Raw genomic sequence first — 22,946 nt, 5'->3', positions numbered from 1 at the left:
CCCACCCATGGCCGATGCACATTTCCACTAGTTTTGTCATGTGTCCTTGATCAAGACCAATTTCCAAATTGTTGGTAGTTGCATTGGTGTGGTAGTTTCGAGTCCACACCCTCAATCATGTCCACCCCGACCCAGGGCTGTGCTTATTTTATATGCTTTGAGATCACACATAAAGTTGGCATGGAAATCCATTCTCACCATACTGTGTTTGATGTATCTCTTGAGCGACAGCCGTGAGAAAATAAAGGCCTTTTCATGAGAGACAATTTCTTCATATTTCACTCATTGTTCTTTTATGTTAAATTATTATACCAAATTGGATCTGGGAGGTGAGAAACTTGGAGACTGTTCTGGTCTGTTCTTGCAGGCACTTGTGTATGGGAATCTGGTCTGTGTATAGGAATCTGAGTTAGAATTTTTAAATCTTTAACATTAACTCACTATATGCTGGTTTGTTGTGAAGTGGCTCCTAGGGGATGTTTCTATATTATAACATATAGATGTGGAGTTTACCTAGGGGTTTGTGGGAGGTCTGTGGGTAGCTTTGTTATCAGTCTGTATTGTTTTTCTGTGTTTTCCTGGGGCTGAGTAAGGATATTGATTACAATAATTTCAGTAAAAGGGAATGTTAGTGAGAAAAGAGTCACATGGGGGAAACTGAGTGAAACAACCATCCTTCTGGCACCTGCTGTGTGGGTTCCAGAGCTCATGTGGGCTATGCGAACATCATGAATTTTGATGGCTTCTCACAATGAAGGTTATACCTAGCGGGTACAAGTTAAGGCAAGTCTTATCAAGTTGGAAAGACTTAAAGAGTATGGATATCTGTAAGTAACTATATCTATTATTTGAGGAGCAGTCCAGTTAAGTTCAGAGATTCACCATCATATTGGCCTAATGGTGATGATTTTTTTCTGTCACAGTGACTCTTGAAATTGTCAATTAGATTATAGAATCTAATACTGAATATTATATATAATTATATAATTATTATATACAATATAATATAGAATATTATAATAATATAGAATATTGACTAGAATATATAATCTAATGCAATTAGATTATAGAAAACACTAACAAAATTACAGATCCTTGAAGTAAATGCTTCTAAGAATTAGCATTATTATACCATAAAAAGAGATCTACCACAAGTGGACAGAAGGTATGCTGTTCAAAGATTATTTCCCATAGCTGTTCAGCAAGGGTGTTTGGGTAGAATTCTTTACCAAAGAAATTTTTTAAATATATTATTTAACATTCTTTTAAAAATTTTAAATTCTCATCTGTTATGAGTAAGATTAGATTAGCTAGTTATTAGGAATTAAGTTGTACCTAGCAGGAAGGAGCTGGAGCTGGGAATTCCAGATTGGAATGAAGGAGGAGGAAGTCTGTCTGTGCCCTAAGTGTGGACTCCATTAGTGGTGGGCAAAACCGTTGCCAGCCTGGGAGCACTCAGAGTAAAAGGACATCTTGCATCCTGATTTCCCCTGGGATCCTGTGTGGTGTGGCATCTAGCAAAAGGACAAGAATCTACAGTGCCAAAGGAAGAAGGAGAAGTTTGAAATCTGGTGGACAGCGCTTCAAGCAAAACCCTCACAACCTGGTACCCGAGATCATCTTGACTCCTGACATCCAGAGATCAGTGGATTGCAATGAGAATCCCAAAGCCACAAAGTCCTAGCTGTACTCAAGCCTGGCAGGTTCCAGGTTTGAGGCAGAAACCCAGAGACTCCATTTACAGCTCCTTGGGCCCTGTTAGTTTAGATCACTTAGATTAGTGTAGTAGAATAAGTCCTTCCCTGTCCCTGTGGGTTTTGTTATTAGGTGTTAAGGTTTAAGAGTAGACATTCCTATCCCTCCTTTTGTTGTTCCTAATTAAACCCAGTTTCATCCTGTAACCTTGTCAGTTGAATTTAAGGCCTCTGGCCAGAGTGACAGTTGGCTGTTATTTTTCAGTTGGGAGTGACTTAGGTGTACAAGTCTTCAATGTTCAATTTTAGTCTCTCTTAAATCCTAGAGTGTGTTCCCACAGACCCCTTAGTTAATTTATAATATCCCTGGTGACCCCATTACCTCATTTATATTTTCCTACACATCCTCCCTTCCACGATCTCCCATATCCACTGAGAAAGCAAGCAATACATCAATTATATATGTGAAGTCATGCAAAACATATTTCTACACAAGCCACATTATTTTTAAAAAGCAAGAAAAATAAACAAGAAAATTATACTTCAATTTGCACTCTTCTGGTTATACTCACTTCATTTTTCATCATAAATCTTTCCAGATTTTTCTGGACATACTGCTTGTCATTTCTTACAGCACCAGTATTACATCAACAATCATATACCACAGTTTGTTTAGTCATTTCCCAATTGATGGACATCCCCTCAATTTCTAATTCTTTGCTACCACAAAAAGAGATGCAATAATTATTTTTGTACAAGTAGGTTTTTTTGTACAAGTAGGTCTTTTCCCCTTTTTTTCATTCTCTTTGGGATATGGACCTAGTAATGGTATTGCTGGACCAAAAGGTATACAGTTTTAAAATCCTTTTGGCATGGTTCCAAATTGCCCTCCAAAATGGTTATATTATTACACAGCTTCATTCGCAAAATTCTGTGATATACCAAAAACTTTTTGATTCAGAATTAGATATATTTTTTTAAAATCTGCGATACAGTGATGCCACAATAAGTGAACCGAAATATAGTGAGGGACAACTGTATACCTAAATAACAAGTGATAAATCATATGCTTCCATCCGGATTCTTAATCTAACAGTTCTTTCTCTGGAGGTGTATAGTATTCTTTTTTGTCAGTCCCTTGAATTGTTCTGGATCACTGTATTGCTGTTAGTAGCAAAGTCTATTCTTTTAGATCATTCCACAATATTGCTTTTACTGTGTACAATGTTCTGGTTCTCTTGATTTCACTCTGCATCAGTTCATTTAGGTCTTTCCAGCTCTTTCTGAAACCATCCTGTTCATCATTCCATATAGCACAATAGTATTCCATCAATGTCATATGCCACAATTTGTTCAACTATTCCCCAATTGAATGACATTCCTTTAATTTTCAATTCTTTCCCACCACAAAGAAAGAATAAATATTTTTGTATAAACAGGTCCTTTCCATTTTTAAAAAAATCTATTTGGGATACAGATCTAGTGGTATTACTGGATCAAAGGGTATGCATTCTTTTATAACCCTTTGGGTATAATTCCAAATTGCCCTCCAGAATAGTTGGATCAGTTCACAACTCCACCAGCAATGCATTAGTGCCCAATTTTCCCTCATCCCCTCCAACATTTATCACTTCCCTTTTCTGTCATATTGGCCAATCTGATATGTGTAAAGTGGTGCCTCAGTTGTTTTAATTTGCATTTCTCAAATCAAGAATGATATAGGATTTTTAAAAATGTGACTATAAATAGCTTTGCTGGCTTGCTTTGAAAAGTGTTGTTCATATCCTTTGTTCATTTATCAATTGGAGAATGCCTTACAGTTTTATAAATCTGACAGTTTTTAAGTAAGTTCTTAAGCACTAATGGACATTATGGTTACATTTATATAACCTCTAAATCTTAGGGATAGGGGAAGGTGGGTTTTATTGAGATCCCTAGCAGGGGCCACAGTTGTCCTACAATTACTTTTAGTACTCAAATTAGGTTGTACAGTCCAGGGAACATGAGGAAAAAAAGAGCAGAATGAAATTATTCAACTCAGCTGTTGGGAGTAAGATAAGAGTATGTGTGGGATTGTCCCACATGGGAAGCTGGCAGTTAAGACAGTTATCCATATGTGGATGAGAGAGAATAACATCTCTTGACAAGAAGCATCTTAGGAGCCCAAGGAAGAGCAAAGTTAGAGGATTTGGGAATTTCAGCAAGTTTTATTAAGTTTGCACCTGACAATAAATTTATTTTTCTTCATCATAAAACAGGTCAAATAGACTTTTCTTGTTTCTAACACACAAAAAAATCTGAATGAATTGAGTTAGACTACAGAATATAGGCTAAGGATAGAAGCTGTGATTTCATTAGTATGGAATTCCTAGATGAGAAAACTTCCCCTTACTAACATAAGTTGTTACCTTCTCAGCAACTTGGAGTCTTAGTGAGGTGCCCAGAGCACTGAGAGGCCAGTATCCATTAGAGGCGGGATTTTAATTCAGGTTTATCCAGTTTTGAAGTATATATATATATATATACATACTCTTGCATACACAGAACATAAAGCAAAAAAAATAAAATGGAAACAAAGATAACGCAGATTTTAAGTACAGATGAAGAATTACTTTTTAATTAAATTACTGATATTAATATTATTACTAATGGTCATTAAACTAGGCGAAATAGCAGGACCCTGAAATAAGATCTGACTCCCTTTCATTTCCGTATCTTCCACAACTCAAGGCCGGATGGCACGGCAAGTTGCCCCGCTCCGCCCCCTCGGATCCCAGCCCCCTCGAACAAAGCCGCATCCCCTACTTCCCTTGACAAACAAACTGGCCCAGAATTCTCAAGCTCTGTCCAGAGTAGGCTTATATGCTTCGGCCGCCAGCGTCTTCCCGGCTTCGAGGGGGAGGAGAAAACTTGAACTTTTCTCACGACCCTAGATAGCTGAACGACCCGGAAGAGGCCGGGCAGAAGCGCGCGCGCGAGACCGGAAAGGGTGGATCCGTGGGACGGGAAGGGGTGGGTTGAGGCGTGCGAGAATTTCCGAGCAGCTTTGGAAGCACTGCAGTTGTTGGCTTGGTGGAGGGTCCACTCTGGGCTCGGACCCGTACTCTGTCCCCGGTGCTAGGAAAAAGCTGGTAGGGGATGAGGGTTCTCCCCCCACCACACACACCCCGACCTTCAGTTGGTTTATGGTCCGAGGGCTCCGTCATGTCTTCTTATTCTTCTCTGTCCCTTAACCCCATTCACTTCCTCCTCTCTACCTGTTATCCTATATTCCGGTTCCAGTACCCTTCCTTCCTCACCCTTTCTCTACCTATATCCCCTCCCCTCTCCAGGGAAGCCCCGCAATCCACAACTCAAGTCCGAAAGACCCCCCCACCCCAGTTGCCACTGTTTCACCCTGTCTTCATCTCTTTCCACCTCGTGTTCTTTCAGCCATCCCCAGCCTCCTAGCTCTGCCTGAACTTCAGTCTCAGGAGTAATGTTGTTGGGTCTAAGTGGCAAAGTGGTCTAAAGACAAGTGGAGGCTCTGATGTTGGTTTGATCTTAAGTCACAGATAGCAGAGCTGAATAGAGCTTAGTGCAGAGCAGAACAATTACCCTTTCACCCATTGGACAGTAGAAGTTATCCTGAGAGGCTGGAGTTTGCTCCAATAATAATGTTTTTCTGCTTTAGGTTCTCAAAATCGGAAAAAAAGAAAATAATTGAAAACATGTCTAAAATTGAAAAGATGAGCATTATGGGTGTGAGGAGTTTTGGAATAGAGGATAAAGATAAGCAAGTTATAACTTTCTTCAATCCTTTAACAATTTTGGTTGGACCCAATGGTGCAGGCAAGACGGTAAGTATTATTGGGGCATGGGACAAACATTAGCCAACATAATTTTGGTTCTTTTTGCTGTGCCACAGACAAGTTCAATCAATAAGTCATTAAACATTTATTAAGCACCTACCGTGTACCAAACACTGTTAAGTGCTAAGATATGCAAAAAGAGGTAAAAGATAATCTCTGGTGTCAAGAAGTTTACAATCTAACAGGGGTGATAACTTGCAAATAAACATGTAAAGCAAACTACAGGATAAATAGGAAGTAATTAATGGAGGGAAGGCACTAAAATTAAGAGTGAGTGGGACAGGTTTCTTGTATAAAGTAGGAATTTAGTAGGGATTTGAAAAAATGCTGAGAGGTCAGTAATCAGAGCAGGGGAAGGGAGGGTGTTCCGGATATGAGAGAATAGCCAGCAAAGATGACCAGGAGCCAAGAGATGGAGTGCTAGGAGGCCATCCTCACTAAATTGGAAAGTGCATGTCAAGGAATAAGGTGTTAGAAGACTGGAAAGGTAGAAGGAGGCTAGGTTATAAAGGCCTTTGAATACCAAACAGCATTTTGTGTTTCCTTCTGGAAGTAACAGAAAGCCACTGGAGTTTATTGAGTTGTTTTATCCCAGGTTGTTTCATTTCATGCTAAGGGTTTAGATTCTAAAAGAGAAAGCATCTCCAAATGAGAAGGATTTATCTAATGTTAATCTTTTAAAGAAATTTACTATTTTGAAACATAAGATTCATCCAAGATTTCTTGATCTTGAATGTCTACTCATTTAGGAAACTAGATTTTCTTGTAGATCGTCTCTTAGTACCTTAGTACAGGGAGAGAACATTAACTTACCTAGAGTACCTAGATTCAGTTCTTACCTCTAAAACCATTTATATGACTTTGAGTCAAGTCATTTAACCTCCTTGGGCCTCAGTTTCCTCATATATAAAAGGAGAGGGTTGTACTAGATAGATGGCTTCTGAGGATTCTTCTATACCTATGATCTTATCCTACCTAAGTCATAGGGCAGTGATTCCCAAAGTGGGCGCCACTCCCCCCTGTGGGTGCTGCAGCAATCCAGGGGGAGCGGTGATGGCCACAGGTGCATTTATCTTTCCTATTAATTGCTATTAAAATTAAAAAAAAATTAATTTCCAAGGGGCTAAGTAATATTTTTTTCTGGAAAAGGGGAGGTAGGCCAAAAAAGTTTGGGAACCACTGTCATAGGGTTTTATGAAGAAAGACCCTGTAAGTGAATGAAAAATATTAAGGTAATTAAGCTTTCTTTTGATTTGATATTTGTTTATTTAACATTAATTAAGTCATCCTGCTATTTCAGCCACCTTCCTGGTATTTTTGGTATATAGTTTAAAAAACATTAAACTAGAAATCCAAATATTTGTAGAAGATACAATGAAATAAAATATAGACATTTGAAATATGGTCAGTTAAGCAACTTTAAATTTGTATAACATCGAATAGGGCTAGTTTAAATGAAAAATCCTTGTGATTGTAAGAATAGCCTTATCCCATCAAAAAATTAATTTCAACAAATTAAGTACCTACTATATGCAAAATCTCATTACTGAGAACGGAGATGAATAAGACTCAATTGATGAATTTAAATAGCTCATAATCTAATAGATAGACACACATGACATACAGAAATAATTTTAATACAAATTAAGTTCATATTGAAATTTATAGTGCATATGAAAGGAATATTGTAAAGTAAAGCTGGAAAGACAGGTCAGAACTAGATTGTAGAGGGCTTTGAATGCTAGACTAAGGAATTTGAACTTAAATCTAGTAAGTAAATGGAGAACCAAATGTTTGCTCAGGAGAGTGATATGATCAGAGTGGTATATTAAAGGAGAGACTAAAGGCAAGAAGGTTTGGCAAAAGCTGTTAAAATAGTTCAGGCAGAGGGTGGATTTGAGAGGTTGTGATAAAGGAATCAACCAAACAGTATAGCTTTTATATTCTGATCAAAGACAATGTATATTTCCCACTTAAGTTAATAAATGTGCCACATATAAGACATTCTGGCCCCAGACTACCCTATGCCTCCTCAATTTTTCCTTTCAATAATTCTCTATCCACTGCATACCCAATGTATAACATTTATTGTTTATATCATTCATTTGGTATATTTAACCTATCTTGTGATATTTCTTGTGTTGCCTTTTACCAGACAACTTTGTTATTAAACTTTATATGTAGGAACTAAATTGTAAGTCAATTGAAAGAATGCTTTCAACAAATAGTTTTTAATTGCTTCTATGTGCAATGACAGGGGCCATATGTTGTACTCTTTATTTTTCTTATATAGCCCCTACTTTCATGTTATGGATGCAATAGGCAATTAAAATACAGATATTTGTTAGGTGACTTTGAGGTATATAGAGTAAATTAAATAACATATTTTGTCATATATTATAAGGGAGAAGAGAACAAGCATTTTTTTAAGTGCCTTCTATATGCCAGGCATTATGTTAAGTGCTTTGCAAATATTGTCTCATTTGATTATAGAATCATAGCTTTAGAGCTGGAATGAACTTTAGAGGTCATGTATTTCAACGAGCTCATTTTACAGACTGAAGTCCAGAAAACTGAATTAAATGGCTCTTCTAACGTAATGTATCATTTTCATGTATTTAGACCATCATTGAATGTCTGAAATATATTTCTACTGGAGATTTCCCTCCTGGTACCAAAGGAAATACATTTGTTCATGATCCAAAGGTAAGAAGAGTATATATGTTAAGGTAATTTGTATTTTTCCGATAAACTTTTTAAAGATGTTAACAGAAAGAACAATAAAACTTATACTATATAGCATAGAAATTTGTATTATAGCATAGTATAGTATAGAAATTTGAGCAACTTTTAAACAACATATTCTGAGGAAAATAGTGAGACTATATCTGTTTGATGTCATAATTACCTCACCTATGCCACATATATTTCTAGGATATAGAATTATAAAATTTTAGTGTTGGGAGGGATCCTAAACCATCTAGTTCAACCTTTACCTGTTAAATATCCTCTATAATCTAATTGACAAATGATCATCCTATGTTAGCTTGAAAACCTCTGCCAAGGGAATATCTCTTTGGACATATGTTATTGTTAGGAAATTTTTCTTTTGTCAAACCTAACTCTACTTCTTTGCAAATTCTATTCATTCTTTGTAATTTTACCTGCTGGGACCAAATAGGATGAATCTAATCATTCCTTTCCCCATGACAACCCTTCATAAACAGGGTGTCCCCAGAGTCTTAAAACTGCACTAAGACTTTTAGAAGACCCAGAGTTGTTATGACTGTTTCCTTCCGTTGTCTTCTCCAGACCATACATCTCCTGTTCTTTCAACCACTGTTCACATAGCATGAACTCTAGTCCTTTAATTTTCTTGGTGGTCCTTCCTACAATTAGTTATTATAATGGAACCCAAGAATCCATTTATAGTCTGATCAGGATATAGAGTGCAGTCAAACTATCGCCTCCCTTACACAGGGCATCCTTGGAGAGCATTCATTTTTGGTGCTGCTATATCATACATGTGACTCATTGAGCTTTCAGTACACTAAAATCTCAGATCTTTTTCAGATAGATTATATATGGTAATTATGAAGTTGAGTTTTAATTAAGCATAAGATCGACATTTATATTAAATTTCATCTTACTGGTTTCAGTCTAACATTGTAACAAGATCTCATTGGTTCATGAATGCCAGCCAGAATGTTAGCTATCCCTTCTAGCTTTGTGTCATCTACATTTTTGATAAGCACTGTCATCCGTGCCATTATTCAGATCATTGATAAAGATAATAAAAAGCATATGGTCAAGGCAGATCTCAGATGATCCCCTGGAGATCTCCATCCAAACTGATATCAAATTATCAGTGACTACTCTTTTGGGTCCAGCTAGTCAGCCACTTATAGATAAACCCAATTATTTTTTGCTAAGGCCATATTTTCCTATCTTATCTAAAAGGATAGCTGGAGAGATTTCATTGAATATTTTGCTGAAATCTAGGTAGGCAAATTATATCTGCTGCCCTTTCCTCCTAGGCATATTGTCAAAAAACAAAGTGGTGTTGGTTTTGCTGGACCTGTGGTTGTTGAAGGCTCTTTGTGATCATCATTTCTTTTTCTAGATGTTCATTCCCTTTAATAATATAATTTAGAATTTTGCCAGGAATGGCAGTCGAGCCCCCTAGCCTATAGTTTGAAGAGGCTACTCTCTTCCATCTTTCACATTGGAACATACCAGTTTTATAGGATCTCTTTTGTTCTCAATATTTTAAAGCTGACAGACTTTAAAGACCCTTGAGGGCAGACTAGTTTTTATTTCTGTACCCTTAGTGCCTTAGTCATTGCCCCCTTTCTTCCCACACTCTTACCAATCACTGCTTTAGCTAAAATTACCTTATATTTACTATGTATTTATTTATCTACTCATATATATGCATATATATAATGTAAGAGAGAGGGAACAGACTGGTGGAAACTTTAGGGGAAGATTAGGGTCACCCTTCCCTCTGGTCATTTAACCCTTCTTGAGTTTACAAATAAACCAATTTACTGTTTATATCATCAAAAGAAGCAGTCAGATTGCATTAAACTTCATCAACCTGCAGGTGAGGCCTACCATCTGGTCCTACTACCTGTTAACATTTACCACCAGGGTCAGCACTGGTCTAAACCTTTGAGCACAAACAACTGTTATTATTAAAAAATGATATAGATTGACATTAAAAGTATTTATATTTTAATTAAGGCCATTTTGATAAAATAAAAGATTGACCACGTGCCTGCTAAGATCTAATTCAAATTCCCCGCCATACCTTCTCTCCACCTCTCCCTCATGCCAAAAGAGGAGGTCCCAATCAAGTCCTCTCTATTTAAGCTATGCTTTATGTTCGCTTATGTCATCAGGTAAGACCAGAAACCTGTTGAATCATGGGAAATGTAGTTTCCAAGTCCCCTTAACGTCCACAGGAAATTTGTCATATATCTAAATAATAAATAATAAAACTCAAATGAGCCCCAAATACCTCTCAGTGGAACCCCCAAAATTCCAAATAACAACAGCTTACTTTATTTTAGGCTTAAATCATCTATTTCAGGGTTGACTCACCTATTTCAATATTATTTGTCCCAATAGAATTTAAGTACTACATTAAGGTCTGGGACAGTTTCATTTTTATCTTTGAAATTCTAAGCAAATCTTTGCTTATCTTTGAAATTGCCAAGCAAAGTGTTTGGCATATATAATATATATATAACATATATTATATATATAATAAATACTTATTAAATGAATGAGTGAATGTGATTTCTTTGGATTTGTTGTTTTGAATTAGCTTGAACTCATCAAAAGCAATTAGGTGTTCTTTTAATCTTTTAATTCCTGTTCATGCTTAACTCCTTGTTGGAAATATTTATTCCATCCTTTCCAGTCCAGAGATCATTTTCCTCAGCAAAGAAAAGAGAAAATAGGTTAGCAACTTTGCTTTTAACACTGCCGCATCTTACAGCAATTGAGTATCTTCCTTGGACCTTTACTTTCCTTGATACAGTTAGAATAGTCTCTCTTTTATTGTCTTCATTTTTCTTAGAGAGCTTTTGCTCATTCTGAGCTTTCATACTTTGGTACTTTTGTAGGACAGTGACAGACTTTTTGTATTCATTTCCTTTTACTTGCCCTTGTTCCTCTCCTAATCTTTTTAAAAATATAAATTTGTCGACAACTTCCTTGTATGTCTGTGGAATTTTTTGAGAGCAAGTGCCCTTTTCAAAACATCATAGAGAGCTGGAAGAAACTTTTATCTAGTTCACTTCTTTCATTTACTGATGACAGAACTGATGCCCAGAGAGGTCAGAAGACTTGCCCAAAGTTTAAAACTGTCCTTATTAGAATTGTTTCTCTTGGATTTTCCTTAAATGTTTTGTGTCTAAGTAACTTTCTTTTCTCAGTTCTTAATATAAAGGAGTGAAAAGTTTTGTACTTACTTTAAAAAAGAAAGCCCAAGTTAACTTGTTGTATATGTTAACATTTATGTATCTTTCAATTAATTCTTTGGGTTAGGGGTCTCTAATAGATAAGATTTCCTGCCTCTGGTCTCAAGGATAGGAGATAGTCTGTAGGAGAAAATGAGTTCCTTGCTTCTGTGATACTTTTTAACCCACTTTTTCTTACTTTCTTCTTTCTCTCTTAGTTAAAACTCTTAAGCCAGAAGGGTAAGGACGAGGCAAGTAGGATTAAATGACTTTCCTAAGATCACACAGTTAGCTAGAAAATGTCTAAGGCCAGATTTGAATGTAGGTTCTCCTGACTTCAGGTCTGGCTCTATATCCACTGTGATAACCTAATTGCCCCTCTTTTTGGTCTGTTTCAATAAACAACTGTTCTAGTTGCTAGGGAAACTAGCAATTTAGGCAAGAGTTTCTTGCTTTCATAGAACTGAGAATCTAGTAAGTAGACATGATTTATTCACAGATAACTTCAATGTAAAAAAAAAATCATAAATGCCTAAGGGAATTATTAAACAAAGTACTCTGCAAAATCCAAGAGGTAAAAATTCTTTATTTACAGGGAAACAGGGTAGTTGCATGGAAAGAGTTCAGGGAAGGTTTGCTAAATGTAGTGCCTTTTGAATTAGGCTTTAAATGATGAGCTTAAATTTAACAGAAAGGCAAGAAGGACATTGTAGGCACGTGGGGCAATATGAGCGAGACAAAAAAACAAGAAAGGGCTCTCAGTTCATCTGAAGCATAGATTATGTAGCAAGGAATAAGATGAAGATTCCGGAAAGGCCAGGTGTGGAGAAAATTTATTAGCAGAAACACCAATAAGAGAAACAAGGTAAAGATTAATTATATACATCAATAAAAAGTCTTCAAGCTTTATAGGTTTATTGAGAGAGGGGCCAGTCTCACAATAAAGCCAGACTCTGGTCAATGCCAAGACCAAAGACCCCAAGCCTTAGGAGATAGCCTTTTTTTAGCACAGAAATCTGACGACATAGTGACATAAGATAATCAAAATTAAAATAGAATGGATGCGAAGTCTTTTGACACAGGCAGGTCCTAATCAATGATGCAAGTGCTGAATAAGCTGTAAAGTACAAAAATAATCCCTATGGGTGGTAACTTTTATGTTTAATTCTATTACTGACCTTTCTAAGACCTCTGCAATAAGGGGTTAGGGTCTAATTGTTTTTTTGCTGACAATTATGATTTAATACTAGGAGTCAGCAGTTAAATGGCTGACATTTGCATCCAAGAGCAGCCCTCCTCTTCCCTTCTGACTACCCCAAAGCAGTCTTATGTTTACATGCAGTGTGGTGGACTTGGTAGAAACTTTTGGGTTACAGGCTTAAATTAAGGCCAAAGTGCCTGTCAGCAAGATTTGATACCACCCTAAGCTGTATTTTTCTTTTCACATGCTTATAATTCATATAAATAAAACTATATTATTTGTGTTATAATCATAAAGGCTAATACTATTATAATCATAAAGGGGGGTAGGGAGTTTTACACACACAGGTGACTGTGTGTGTGTGTGTACGTGTAAATACTTTATAATTTGTGGGTAATTAAAGCTGTATAATAGTTAAAATTAAATTATGAGGCTGCTAGTAGCTTTAATAACTTTATTACATCAAAGTAGTAATAGTAAAGAGAAGAAAAGGTAGGAGAGAGGTAGAGAGTTGTTTAACTTACTACTCTGTTGGCCGCCATGATGGATTTACGATCCCCATGGACAAGGGTTCCTTCAGGTTCCAAGCTCCAGCCAGAAGAAGACTCTCACTTCCTGCTGGGACTGAACTTATGAGCAGTTATCTCCACCCACTAGCTCTCCCACATTACATCTCAGGAACCAACCATAGTTTCTTACTTTTCTTAGCACTGGAGGGGCGGGGGGGGGGGGGGGAAGCAGGGTTTGAGGGGGTAGCACCTGTAGAATCTGTTTCCTGTCTCATTGGTTTCAACTTCCTTTCTCTAAGGATTTGTCTATACCTGCACATCTCAGTGCCAAATGACCTTCAGGTCATTGAGAGGTGACATACAACAAAGCGAAATTAATAGAGAAATTCTCTTCCAACAGCTGAAACATTCTTTCCTGGTGCACATATCTTTTTTGAATAGATATTGTATCATTAAAGAAAGTATAAAGGGTAAGATGAATTTTTTCTGAAAAAAATTATTATTTTCTTTGATTTGAATCAAAGGTTGCTCAAGAAACAGATGTTAAAGCTCAGATTCGTCTACAGTTTCGTGATGTTAATGGGGAAATTGTAGCTGTACAGAGGTCAATGGTGTGTACCCAGAAAAGTAAAAAGACAGAATTTAAAACCCTGGAAGGAGTCATTACTAGAACAAAGTAAGTTTTTGTTTCATGTTCAGTTTCCTTTTCATTTTATGTTCTTAAGAATATTTTCTCTATTGCATAGATTCATGAGCTTTGAGAAATTTATTCTTCCATGTCATTCAAGTATCATTTAATATATAACTGTAGTAAACTGAATGGTGCCTTCAGCAGCTTAAGGATGCCATACTTTTATGCTAACACATACTAAGTTGAAAAAAAAAAGATCATTGGGGAATTGTACAAGTGGGTTAGGTGAGAAACATGGTAAATAGGAAATTCAGTTCAAATCAACAGATATTTGGAGCACCCTGGCAGCGTGGTGCAGTGCCAACAGTGCTGGACTTGAATTCAACAGTTTCTGAGTTTAATTCCTGCCTCGAACACAACAGTATCACTTAACATTATGTGACTGGGAAAATTAGTAATAACTATTCTATCATGGTTTCTTCATCTGTAAAATGAGGTTGATCATAACATCTTTACAAGATTGTTATTAGGATCAAGTAAGATCACGTATGAAAAGTGTTTTGCATACCCTAAACTGCTATTTTAGCTAGCATTATTTTTTCTTTAGTTTAGGTAAGGCATTTCATCAAGCACTAGGGCTACAAAAACAAATAAAATAGTCCTTGCCACCCAGGATCTTTCATTCTATTGGGTGGGAATAAAACATGCACACAAATAAGTCAGTCTGTCAACATTTGTTAAGCACCTACCCTGTGCCAAGCACTTTGCTAAGTTCTGGGGATATAAAAAGAGACAAAACACAGTCCTTGCCCTCTAAGAGCTCACATTTAATGGGGGGAAACCACAAACAAATAAATATGTACAAACAAGCTACATATAGGACAAATAGGAAAAAAAATTTTAAGGGAAGGCTTTAGAATTAAGAGGGATTGGAGAAGACTTCCGTAGCAGGTAGGATTTTAGTTGAGACTTCAAGGAAGCCGAGATAGTCAGTAGTTGGAATGGAGGAGGAAGAGCATTCAAGGCATGGAGGATTGTCAGAAACTGCTAGTCAAGAGATGGAGTGTCTTGTTCATGAATGTGCAAGGAAACTGGTATCACTGGTTTGAAGAGTATGTAAAGGGGAGTAAGATATTTAAAAAAGCTGGAAATATAGGAGGAAGCTAGGTTAAAAAGGGCTTTGAATACTAAACAATATTTTGTATTTGTTCCTCAAGGCAATAGGAAGCCACTGGAGTTTGTTGAATAAGGAGGTGACATGATCAGATTCAATCTTAAGGAAAATCACTTTTGTGATTGAATGGAGACTGGATAGGAGCAGAGAGACCCAGTTTTTCAAAAGAAGCTGAAGCACATTAAAAGAACGCCCAAGGGGCGAGGGGATGGAGGAGGTTTGAGTAGGACAACAGAGGGTGTTTACAATAGAAGGCCTCTATTTTCCTTTTTAAAAATGTTTTATGGATTCTTTTTAAAATGTTTTCTTCAAATAGAACCCTTCCCTGTGCAAAACAAATGAACACTTTGACCATTTCTGAAAATGTGTGAATTATATCATACCTGTCATCCCACTTCCCACTATCTTTCCTAAGAGGCAGGCTTCATCATGGTTTCTATGGTGGTCTTCAAGTGTTGTTTCCCCTTATATTATTGTGGTCATTGTGTATTTTTTCTGATTCTTCTTGCTTCATTTTGTTTTAGTTCATACATGACTTCTCAAGTTTCTTTAAATTTTTTGTCTCATTTCTTATGGTGCCATAATATTCTGTTACATTCATGCACCAGAGTTTGTTTAACTTTCCCTCTATTGATGGGTGGCCTACATATTTTTTTAGTAAACTACAAAATGTGATTCTATGCTGAAATGGATGTGGAAAAAGATAGGGGAGGAGTCTGGAGGAGAAAAAAATTTTTTTGGAGTAACTACTTTGGACCAGTATGTTAGAATCAGGTAAGAATAAATAGTTGCCATAGGTGATGAAGACCCAGTTGAGAAAATGAATTGAACTAGTTCAACCTCTGTCTTTCTATTAGAATAAGTCTTATGTTGACTTCAGAAGACATTTTGTGATTCACTGGTCAGTCTAACAACTTGTTTCTCTTACTTTACCATAAGAAACATAAGTGAGTAAATGCATTATTCTAATACCACATTATTGGCTTATTAAACTGACATGTAACTATGTGGCAGCAAACTGTTTTATCATTGAAATGTTGTTTTTTAAATCATTGAGGCAATTTTTACACATTTTGGAGGGAAAATTTCTCGCCTTTAAAAAGGGGCCGATTGGCAAGTAAAAATAAGCTATGTATTTCTTTTTTTTAAAGCATACTCTTAAATTCAATTTAGTAAACTTTCATAGTTTGTAGTATTTGCAAAGAACTAAGTTCTGGGGATAAAAAATATGAATAGGGATTAGACCTGTGATTTAGTTAGATAGAGAACTCTTTGATGAGGATACTTTCCCTCTCAATGCAAGTTGATATATTCTCTATAATTTAAAGTTGTAAAGAGTTGCCTGGGACCTGAGAGATTAAATGATTTTTTTTTCTAGTAACACATTGAGGTAAAAATCAAAGCTAGATCTTCATATATTTCAGACTTCTTCTGCACCACATTAAGATACAAAGATAAAATATGGCATAGTTCTTATCCTTATGGCACTAACCTTCAACTGGTTTTGGGGGATTACAACATGTGGATTAGTATAATACAAGGTAGGGAGACATGATGACAGGAGAGATCTGGGTGCAGTACGTTAGAAAAATTTGAGGACAGAAAGAATACTTTCAACTTAGGGAGATTGAAAAGTTTCTATAGAGGAATTAGTAGAAGAAAAGACAGAAAGTGAAGACTTTTAATAGTTAGAGTTGAGGAACACATACATTCTAAGTGTATATGAGACAGTTGAGTACACAGATGCAAGAAACATACTATATTCTAGGAATATATAATAGTCAAGTTTGGCTAGAATTTATGGTATGTGAATAGGATAGTTGTAGGAGATAAAGTGGCACGAAGGAAATAAGAAGGTAGTTTGGTGTCAGTTTGGTGTGATCAAGGTCTTAAATTCAGAAGAGGACCTTTTTTTTTTTTTTTTTTGCATTTCTTTATATCCTCTACATTCAATACATTTCTGACATATAGGCACTTAGTTAATGCTTGCTGATTAACTCTGCAGATTTTTTTCATTCCCTACTGGTATTTGTAAAGTTGCTTTTTTTAGATCAAGTGTAGAATTTTATCTTTCCCTCTATTAAAGTTCATATTATTACCTATGGCCCATTCTAGCCTGATCTGTTTTAGATCCATAGTGTGTCATCCATTGTGTTAGCTCTATTTCTAAGCTTTGTGTCATCTGCAGATAGTCAGGCCTTCTATACCTTCATCCAAGACAGCGATAAAAATGTTAAGTAGCATAGGACTGTTGTACATCAAGTTGACATCTACTTTTTCTGGATCAAGTAATTTAGGTATCTCCGAATATTACAAAATTTATTTTCATCTAATTCATATTATCTCCATCTTGTCTATAAGTATAGTTTGGATGACTTTGCCAAATACTTTGATAAAATCTAAGTGCTGTGCCTATAGTATTCTCTTAGTTTTAACAATCTAGTAACCCTGTCAAAAAAGGAAATGAGGTTAGCTTGGCATGACTTATTCTTGATCTTTTATTTGATCAATGCTTCCTTTTCTCGATGCTCATATTCCCATAACAATATTTTCTAAAATTTTGTCACGAATAGATATAAAGCTCACCAATGTGTAGTTTGCAGGCTCTACCTACATTTTATATCTCTTTTTTTAATTGAGATTTAAAAAATCCATTTTGGATTCATGGTCAGATAACTTATTATCCTTGAGCCTTAGTTTCTTCATGTCATGAGTGAAATTCAACAAAGGTAGACTGAGGCAAATTTCTCTCAGCAAGATAACATTTTATTAGAAGGGCATGAACTTACCAACAGAATAGATCACTGACTGCTTCAATTCTCTAGGCCTGTGTTGGTGAAAGCATGTGCTGGAGGGGACAGCTTCGTTCCCCCTCTCCATAGCATCCAAGGACATTTTTGACATACCCTGCCCCTCTGCCCAGCAGCCAAGTGCAAGCACTTCCTACCCTGTCTGGGGTAATGTGGGGGGTCACAGGCAGCTTGAAAGTGCAATTTGGGCACACAGTCTCAAAAACATTCACCAGTGCTGCTCTAGGCCAAAGATAAAGAATTGAAGCATAGAATAAAGATACTTTGGTTATAGGATTGGCAGAGAGATTATGATTAGTTACATTAAAGGAAGGAGTTTACACATACATGCCTTATTGATTGTATGGGAGGAACCAGTTGTATCCCAAAGTCATTGATTATAGACTCACTGGCCCTTGAGAATGAGATAAGACTACCTTTAATTGAGAACAATGGGCTAAGATGGGGCCAGGTCAACTTGCATGCTCTCAAATACAAAATATGGTTGTCCTTGGAGTTTCTTAGGAGCTGGAGTTATGAGGGATAACAAGTTTTCTTGGCACAAAGTGATTTGCAGGTAATGCTGATATAACAGTTCCTTTAAAGCTAGATCGTTTTATGAGAGTTTTGAACTTCTTACATTTAGCTCTGAGTTTTTCTTTAATATGATTGTGGGGAAGCTTAAACCTTTGTATCTAACTTGAGAGACTGAACTTTTGAACTCATCAGCTTTTATACTCAGAGACAGAGAAAAGGGAATAGATTGCAATATGAGAGACAGAATAAAGTTACAGAATAGGATCAATACAGAATATAAAACACAGGTTCAAGTGTCTACTTTTTATATTTAACTGTAAAATGAAGATGATGATAATACATGCTCTACTGAGGTCACAGGGTCATTGTAAGGATAAAATAAAATGATGCATGTGAAAACACTTTGTAATATGTCATGTATTATATAAATCTAAGATATTCTTCTTCATCATAATCTGTAGGCATGGTGAGAAGGTTAGCCTCAGCTCTAAGTGTGCTGAAATCGACCGAGAGATGATCAGTTCCCTTGGTGTTTCCAAATCTGTGCTCAATAATGTCATTTTCTGCCACCAAGAAGATTCCAATTGGCCTTTAAGTGAAGGAAAAGCCCTGAAACAGAAATTCGATGAAATCTTCTCAGCAACAAGGTTTGAAATATTTTATAGCTCTATATAATACTGTTATTTCATTAATAAAGTTGCATCTGTTTAAATAATTTTAACTTTTTTATTTTTATTTTTTAAAAAACCCTTGCCTTCTTTCTTAGAACCAATACTATGTGTTGGTTCTAAAACAGAAGAGTGGTAAGGACTAGGCAATGGGGGTTAAGTGACTTGCCCAGGATCACACAGCTAGGAAGTATCTGAGGTCAAATTTGAACCCAGGACCTCCTGTCTCTGAGCTTGGCTCTCAATCCACTGAGCCACCTAGGTGTTCCCTAATTTTAACTCTTTAAAAATGTTTCATTAATTCAGAGTTATATTGCTGTTAAGTTCTGTAATAGAAAAATGTCAAATAATACTTTTTTAATTCCTTTTTTTTCAGGTATATTAAAGCCTTAGAGACCCTTCGTTCAGTGCGTCATGAACAAAGTGGGCGAGTAAAGGAATGCCAGACAGAACTAAAGTATCTGAAACAGAATAAGGAAAAAGCTCATGAGATTCGTGATCAGATTGTCAGCAAGGAAGCTCAATTAGCATCTTCTAAGGAGTTTGTCAAGTCCTATGAAAATGAGCTTGGACCACTGAAGGTAATTTACTGATGGAATCACAGTAATGCCAAAGTAGAAGGGCACAGTATGCATCCAAATCCTACTGAACTCGTCCATCAAGCCTGCCTTAGCTGACAAGCATCTCTGTCTTCTGTCATCTCTTCAAGCGCTTTGATTAATGGAAAGAAAGGATATGTGCTTCAGCTTTGAAAGTTCAGTATCAGTGTGATCACTAATGTTTAGATGGTTTTTTGTCTCTTAGTATTGTCTTTATTCATATTTCATATTTTTTGTCTTCAAATTATTACTGTATAGTAATGTGCCATTGTATTCGTATATTGTAATTGTTGTATCATTTCCTAATCATTGGATACCCAGCCTATTAGAGTCTAATAATCCTAGAAATCCATCAGTTAGCATTTATTAAGCACTTAGTATGTGCCAGACATTGTGCTTGGTGCCACTTGTGCAAGGACAAAAGGTCTGTAACTGTGAAGAGTTATATTTTGTGAAGGACATAACTTGTACATAAGTAAAGATGATACATAAAATATCTACAAATCATATATATGACACATTGGGGCTGGGAGTTTAGGGGTGGGAATCATAGCAGCTGCAGTAATAGGAATGGCTTCATGTTAGGCTTGACTTGATCAGAGTTTTGAAATAGACAGTGAATTCTAAGAGCCAGGGTTGGGCTAGACTGGGTTCTAGGTCAGTGCACAAGCCTGGAGATGAGAGATAGGAACTCATGGGTGAGGAAAAGTAAGAAGGTTAGTTTAGCTACACAATAGAGTATGGAAAGGATACAGCTATCTGTGTAAGGGTTAGAAAGATGGGTTTGGGACCAAGTTGTGGAGGACTTTAAAAGATAAACAGAAGAGATATATTTGATCCTAGAGGCAATGTGGAGTCTTTTCAGTTTACTGAATGGGTAAGTAATATAGTCAAACCTGCATTTTATGAAAATCACTTTTGTCAGCTATGTGGAAGATAAGATGGGTAGGGAGACTGATTAGGAGGCACCGCTGGTAATTTAGTCAGGAGGGGATGAGAACTTCAGTCAGTCTGGTGATTGTGTGGGAGGTCAGAAAGGATGGATGCAGGAAATGTTGTGGAGACAGAAATGAATAGACTTATATGGGTAGGGTTTTGTGACATTAGTCTTTCCTGGTTCTTTTCCCCTTTTGGCTCCTCTGTCTTTTTTACTGTTCATCATCCACATTATGCCATCTAATTGTGGCTATTTGCCAAAATTCTATACTAAATCCTCTTTTCTTCCTTTTGTTCTCTATTCTCTCTCTCTTTTGATCCCCCCTGGTTTTAACCAGCAGCTCAAAGGCATCACAAACCTAGCATGTCCAAAATAACCTTTTCTCCTAAGCCCTTTTCTCTTCCAAACTTCTTTATTTCTGTCAAAGCTAACATAATCTTTCCAGGATTCCAAGTTCATAATCTCAACATTATCTTTTACTTTTCACTTTCCCTCATCCCATATATCCAAATACTTGCCAAATCTTGGTATTTTCTCCTTCATAAATCTCTCATTTGACCCTTCTTTTCATTTTCCCTTAGTTTAAGCTCTCATCACCTCTCTCATATTATTCTGATAATAAGTGCTTTGAGATACCTTACATTTTTAGCAGTCCTCCTTTGAAGAATTCAGGACACTCTGATAATAATGCTTGTGCATAATGTAATTTCTTGAGTAACTTACTCCTTACAATTCAAACCACTATTCTATAATTTTAATTAGTATTTTTACTTGTATTGCATAAAATCAGCAAGATAGATAAGTATAATATTTGACCTAATGATGAATGGGAATATGATAATGAAAACTAGTGTTTATATAGTGCCTACCATGTATATAATGATGATATTAGAAAATTAATTCTAGTTATATTAGTTTAGAGATAAGAAGTAGAGAAGCTGGCTTGAGAAAGAATTAGAGTTTGGAGTAGATATGAGACAGTGTCAATTTCAAATGTTGAAAGTCTAACAGGTTTTTTCTGTGACAATTACTCTCCCTGGGAGTGGCAGCTGGTCTCTGGCAGTTGGCAGAGTCACTCAAAGAGACTCTTTCTCTGGGGGTTTGGAGGAGGTAACTTTTTCTTTCTCTCTCACTATCTGAGATAGAAGGAAAGGAGGGAAAGACCTGAAGGAGCTTAGTGTTTTCTTTTTCCAACTTGGGAAACACTATTGACTGTCTATTACTGTTTTATAATTTCTTTTTTTTTTTTTTAAACCCTTGTACTTCGGTGTATTGGCTCGTAGGTGGAAGATTGGTAAGGGTGGGCAATGGGGGTCAAGTGACTTGCCCAGGGTCACACAGCTGGGAAGTGGCTGAGGCCGGGTTTGAACCTAGGACCTCCTGTCTCTAGGCCTGACTCTCACTCCACTGAGCTACCCAGCTGCCCCCTATTACTGTTTTATAGATTGTTTAACTCTGAGAAGACCAAAAAAAAACTCTGGTCTTTGGTTTGTACTCTAAGTCTGTTAAGGATTAGAGTCCCAATTTGGTTCTTGCTGAGACTCAGCCAGCTAGCCTTTGTTATTTTTATAACTTGGAGGCAAAGTTAATAATTATAAGGATAATAGTGTTAGTTTATTTAAAATAATAAAAATTTGGGTTAGTCAGATCAGGAAAGATCAGTGTAGCCTGTGGACACAGGAGAAGTGGTTCCTTGCAGAACCAGGGAGTTTTATTTGGGTGGAGTTAGAATTCCTTAGATATAGAAATCCTTTTTTTTTTTATTAAACATTTATTGATATTCATTTTTAACCTGTTTACATGCTTCATACCCCTACTTTCCCCTTCACCCCCCCCCCCCCCCCCCCTATTCTCCCCAACCATGCCCTATGCACATTTCCACTGGTTGTAACATGTGTCCTTGTTTAGGGCCTATTTCCATATTGTTGTTAGTTGCATTGGTGTGGTCGTTTCGAGTCTATATCCCCAATCATGTCCGCCTCAACCCATGTGTTCAAGTAGTTGTTTTTCTTCTATGTTTCCTCTCCTGCAGTCCTTCCTCTGAATGTGGGTAGCGTTCTTTACCATAAATCCCTCAGAGCTGTCCTGGGTCATTGCATTGCTGCTGGTACTGAAGTCCATTGCTTTCGATTTTACCACAGTATATCAGTCTCTGTGTACAGTGTTCTTCTGGCTCTGCTCCTTTCACTCTGCATCAATTCCTGGAGGTCTTTCCAGTTCACCTGCCCCAGGTCCTCACTGGATGACCTAGCCTGTACTGGAAATCTTTATTCCGCCCGGGGCACTGCCTTCACCGGTGCATATGCTCCGGGGAAAGTCCCTGCTTTAGGGATCTTTATTCCACCTGGATTCTGCCTGGGGCAAAGCCTTCACCCCCATGGATTCCG

General features: G+C 36.8%; 1 protein-coding gene across 2 annotated transcripts in view; it reads left to right on the top strand.

The window, feature by feature from the left end:
- Nucleotides 1-4,704: 4,704 nt before the first annotated feature.
- The window catches only part of RAD50 (RAD50 double strand break repair protein), an 84,643-nt gene continuing 66,401 nt past the window's right edge, over nucleotides 4,705-22,946 (top strand). For both annotated transcript variants that reach the window (XM_044664664.1, XM_044664665.1), the window contains exons 1-6: nucleotides 4,705-4,825; nucleotides 5,368-5,533; nucleotides 8,168-8,251; nucleotides 13,749-13,900; nucleotides 18,817-19,002; nucleotides 19,400-19,604. In XM_044664664.1, coding sequence (XP_044520599.1) covers nucleotides 5,405-5,533; nucleotides 8,168-8,251; nucleotides 13,749-13,900; nucleotides 18,817-19,002; nucleotides 19,400-19,604 — 756 coding nt within the window. In that variant the 5' untranslated portion in view covers nucleotides 4,705-4,825; nucleotides 5,368-5,404. The remainder of the gene's footprint in view (nucleotides 4,826-5,367; nucleotides 5,534-8,167; nucleotides 8,252-13,748; nucleotides 13,901-18,816; nucleotides 19,003-19,399; nucleotides 19,605-22,946) is intronic.

This window comes from Gracilinanus agilis, chromosome 2 (assembly GCF_016433145.1).
Source record: "Gracilinanus agilis isolate LMUSP501 chromosome 2, AgileGrace, whole genome shotgun sequence".
NCBI classification, from domain to species: Eukaryota; Metazoa; Chordata; class Mammalia; order Didelphimorphia; family Didelphidae; genus Gracilinanus; species Gracilinanus agilis.
Note: the sequence above shows the minus strand (reverse complement) of the source record. Positions and strands in the feature narration are given on the sequence as shown.